Source organism: Pinus tabuliformis, chromosome 7, assembly GCF_031772625.1.
Source record: "Pinus tabuliformis cultivar Carrire ecotype Pingquan chromosome 7, CPIR1, whole genome shotgun sequence".
Classification (NCBI taxonomy): domain Eukaryota; kingdom Viridiplantae; phylum Streptophyta; class Pinopsida; order Pinales; family Pinaceae; genus Pinus; species Pinus tabuliformis.
In genome coordinates, this window is record NC_142293.1 from 1,220,656,351 (window position 1) to 1,220,661,392 (window position 5,042).

At 38.1% G+C, this 5,042-nt stretch overlaps 1 protein-coding gene across 1 annotated transcript; it reads left to right on the forward strand.

The window, feature by feature from the left end:
* The first annotated feature begins 3,902 nt into the window (after positions 1–3,902).
* Positions 3,903–4,358, forward strand: LOC149251789 (uncharacterized). The gene has a single exon (XM_089453990.1). The coding sequence runs from the start codon at positions 3,903–3,905 to the stop codon at positions 4,356–4,358; it is 456 nt and encodes a 151-aa protein (XP_089310116.1).
* The last annotated feature ends 684 nt before the right edge of the window (positions 4,359–5,042 follow it).

Here is a 5,042-nt window from a genome sequence, read left to right on the forward strand (position 1 = left end):
AGGATGGAAGTCTGCAAAGGAAAAAAGAGAACAAGAAACTTATAAAGACAAGCTTTAGGGTAGCCAACCAATGCTAGAGAAGCCACTAGTAAAAACTCCGAAGATGATGAGGAATCAATCTCAAGGCTCCAAGGGAGCTCATCACAACAAAATAAATGATGAAGATAGTCTCTTGGAATTCTAGGGGAATGGGAACCACAGTCAAGGAAGAAGCAATGAATAGTCAAATAAGATTGGAAGCCCCAGATATCCTCCTCATTCAGGAGAGTAAATTGGAGGACACAGCTTTCCTCCAAGCAAGTAAAAAATTTTGGAATTTCTTCCTGTGGAGCTTCGGGAGGGCTTGGGTTGCTCTAGAACCCTAATAAGTTCTCATTAATCTCTAAGTCCCTGAATACCCATTGGATTTTATTAAAAATGCAGCATTTAGAATCTCAGGAGATTACTTGTCTATTCAATGTGTATGCTCCTAACAATGTAGGTGAAAAAAAAAACTGTTGGGACTCCATAAAAATCCTGGCAGATCTAGAGAACATGGAATATATAATCATAGCCGAAGATCTCAACCTCACCCTCCTCTCGTCAGAAAAAATAGGAGGTAGCATTGTTAGAGATCCAGCAAGAGAATGGGCGAAAAACCTCATGCAAGATTGGGACCTGCTAGATATCAAGCCAGCTACTGGTAAGTTTACATGGTCAAATAAGAGAGTTGGGCCAGGACACATAGTGGCAAGACTTGATAGATTTTTTGTTCAAATTTCCTTCCTGCTTCTTGGGTTAGAGGCTAGAATGAGTATTCTCCATAACAGTGTATCAGATCACAAGCCCATTAGCCTAGAGTTGCTGACTCCCAAGGACCTAGGGCCTATCCCTTTTAGATTCAGTTCACTATGGACTAAAGAGGCAGAATTCATGCAAAAGGTCAAAGATTGTTGGAAAGATCTAGTCAATGGTTCCCCTTTTTTTATTTGGGAGGAAAAACTTAGAAGAGTAAAAGCTATGCTGAAAGACTGGGTTAAGACCTTGCCCAATCTTGTTGTTGAAAGAAAAAAAATCCAAAACGCTCTAGAGAAGCAACACCTCTGTCTAGAAGCTACTGAAATCACCAAAGAAGAGCTAGACAAGGAGTCTCAGTTGCAACATAAATTCCATAAGACCTGCCTGGCAGAAGAAGAATTATGGAGGCTCAAGTCCAAGAGTTTATGGCTCAAAGCAAGCAATAGAAATTCATCTTTTTTCCATAAGCAAGCTCAAGCTAGGAAATGTCATAATTCTACTCTGAAATCAAAAAAGACAACTGCACCTTAAAGGATTTTTCACGCATCAAAAAGGTAGCTTCAGAACATTTTGAGAAGATGTATAGTGAAGACATGGAGGCTGGCCAAAATGACAATCTGCTAAATGTTGTACCCAACCTTATCACTTCTAGAATGAATTAGGCTCTTGAAGGCAAAATCAACAAAAATGAAGTTAGGGACGCCCTCTTTGCAATGGATCCTGACAAAGCCCCGAGACCGGATGGTTTTACACCCAAATTTCTCCAGACCTGTTGGTAGATCGTTGAGAAGGAGTTCTTTAAAATGATCCAGAAGTCCCAATAGTGTCAAAAAATTGGAGGTTGCACAAACTCTGCTTTTCTCGCCCTCATCCCTAAGGAAAAATGTGCAAACTCTTTCAATAGATTTCACCCAATATCCTTATGTAACATTGGATATAAAGTGATAACCAAGGTAATAGCAAATAGGTTGAGGAAAATTCTCCCCAAAATCATCCCAGAGAATCAAGGTGGATTTATACATGGCAGATAACTAGTAGATAACTTCGTCCTGGTCCGAGGGGCAATCCATTCTAGTCTTTGTCGAAAAGAAAAAGGTATGGTCATTAAACTAGATCTAGCTAATGCATTTGACCATGTAAGACATAGCTTTTCCTTTGAAGTTTTGCACAAGCTAGGTTTTGGTCAAAATTTTATAAAGTGGATCAAAGCTTGTATTACGGAACCCTAGATTTCACCTTTAGTGAATGGTAGTGTTGCTGAATTCTTCAAAGCTTCTAGAGGGCTGAGGCAGGGGTGCCCCCTCTCACCCCTTCTCTTTGTGCTGCAGGCCTCTGTCCTCAGCTTTTATTTAGATAATAAGCAGTAAGACCAAGATATAGCTAGCCTGTGCATAGCAAGAGGGGTTAAGAGCATCAATCACGCCCTCTTCATGGACGATACCTTGCTATTGGGGGCTGCATCTCCTCTTTCAACAATCAAATTTAAAGAAGTGCTGGAAGACTATTGTAAAGATTCGGGCAGTGAATTAAACAAGGGAAAATGTCATATATACTGCTTGAATATCTCTGCTTCTTCTGCAAATTCCATTTCCAGATGTCTAGGCTTTGCAACATCTTCATCTTGCACCTCCTTTAAATACCTCAGGCTGCCCTTCTTTCATAAGAGGGCCTTGAGCAAGGATTGTTATCCTCAGATAGAAAAATTCAAAGAAAAAATGCAAGCCTGGAAATCCTCCTGGCTCAACATTGCGGGAAAATCAGTGCTCATGAAATCCATGCTTAGCAACTACCATTATTCCAATTCTCCGTTCTTTTGGCTCCTGTGGAAATCATTAAGAGGATGGAGGAGCTAATCATGAAATTTTTCTGGAAAGGAGGCAAGCTTAATGAGAAGAGAATTCCTCTTGTCAACTGGGAAATTGTCTGTATACCGCTTCAGGAGGGAGGGTTGAATTTCAAAAACCTCTGTGCCAAAAACTTAGCCATGGGAGCCAAAATGATTTGGAAAATCATAGCTCCAAAACCAGGATGGGTTCACTTAGCTCTGTGGAGAAAATATTTCATAGGACAGAGACTCTGGTGCCTGGAGCAGTACAAAAAACATATCAGAACCCCTTTTAGCATGCTCAACAATAAAACTGGCCCGCTGATAAAAAAATCACAGCTATGGATACCGGGAAATGGAAAATACATCAATTTGTGGGATGATAGCATAATGAACAGGCCCCCACTGGCAGACTCGGGCCTCATGACTAAGCTGAAGGGATAGATGGATGAAGCTAACATCAAAACGCTTTGGGAAATTTCGAACTAGAGTGGCGACTGTTGGACGGGCTGGAAATAGTTCACAGTCCCACCTGCATTACAAACAGAATTTGCTGCACTATTAATGATGTTGCATGGGCTGGCTCCATCACACGCAAGAAGGAAAGATGAGAGAGGCTAGGGTCTGAAACAGGTTGGCTATATGGTGGCTCAGGGGTACACCAAATGCATGGAGTGGCCTCACGTGCCTCCCAATCCTGCCCCATGGGTTTGCCTATGGAATTTCCCATCTATGCCAAAAATAGATCACTTCTGTTGGCTTCTATCCCATCAAAAAAATCTAACAGACGACAGGTTACAAAAAAGGGGCATTCTCGGGCCATCAAGATGCATGCTATGTAAGGAAAGTTCGAAATCTGCTCTTCATCTCATGCTGGAGTGCAAATTCGCAGGTTTAATCTGGCATGAGCTTCTTGGATCATGGAATTTTATGTTCACCTTCCCCCACTCTATCACGGACCTATTTGCTAGATGGATGGCCAGATATCCAGGCCCAAATACAAGAAACAATATTTTCAAGGCAGCATGGATTGCTCTGCCTAAACTCATCAGCTGGCAAATCTGGTTGGAGAGGAACAGAAGGATTTTCAGAAACAAGGAACAAACTTCATACTAGTTGCAAATACAGTGAAATGTCAGTTAAATGAGTGGCTAAGAGACAAAGTGATGACAGAAACCTAAGCCAACAGGATATTGAGTTTGGAGCTGCTCTCAATCTCAATTTTCAAAAATCGAAAACCTCATTTACATCCATCAAATATTAGAAAATCAGGAAAAACGAAGAAGAATTCCAATCTTGGATGTCCAAGCAAACACTTCCTTCTCTATTCTTTGATGGGGAAGCCAAGGGAAATCTAGGAATTGCTGGTGCGGGAGGGCTCATTATAAACCAAGAAGAAACATCTATACACAGATTTGCTTGGGAACTGGGCCACTCCTCAAGAATTCAAGCTGAAGCGATGACCCGTTTTCAAGGGATCAAACTTCTCAAAGAGCTAGGACACAAGGAGGCAATTGTTTTTGGCGATTCCAAAGTCATCATCAAAGCAGTGGCGACCAACACAAATCCAGTAGATCTGCGGCTTGCAAGGACAATTACAAGAATTAAAGACATGAAAAAGCTCTTGAATTTGAAGTTTTTTCATGTCCTGAGAGCCAACAACAAAGAAGCAGACATAGAGGCAAAAAAGGCAGTCCAGCTAGCTACTGGAACTATTCTCAGAGAAAATGAAACCTCTTGGGACCCAATTCCCTAAATATTCATGTTTTTCTGCATTTTATTGAAACAATTTGTATGCATTCATAAGCTCAGGAAATTAACAACAAGAGTTCATTTTATAAATTGTAAAAAGAGGTGATTCATAAGTGTATGTGCTATGTCCCTCTTGTTGGAGAGATGCTTAGAAACTAGCCTCACTATTTCTAATCGCACTTGTGGCTTTTTGCCAAATAGTTAATGAAATCCCATAACCGTTTCTGTAAAAAAAAAAAAAAATTATAATAATATTTAAAATCAGTGTTATAAACCTAAGTAACATATTAATATTAATTTTATAATATTAATTCTAAGATTTATAATGTTAATATTAAGATTTTTAATATTAATCTTATAGTTTATATTATTTATTTTAAGATTATTATAATATAATATAATATTAGTAAATGTTACTACTCTATATTTTTATTATATTAAAAATAAGATTATAAACTCTAATATGTAAAATAATATATTAACATATATAATAATACAATAATATTATAATATAATTATAAATTATTATTTTAATTAATTTTATTATTAATTTTATAATTATTATTATTATTAGAATATATTAATTAATATAAATATTAATATCAAATCTCTTTCCAAAAAAAATTAGTGTATATCAATTATGTTTATTAATGTACTTATACTAATGCTAAAGAATTTAGAGATTTTT

What these genes read in the sequence shown, in the direction of transcription:
- LOC149251789 (XM_089453990.1), top strand. Translation starts at nt 3,903, where the DNA reads ATGTCCAAGCAAACACTTCCTTCTCTATTCTTTGATGGGGAAGCCAAG.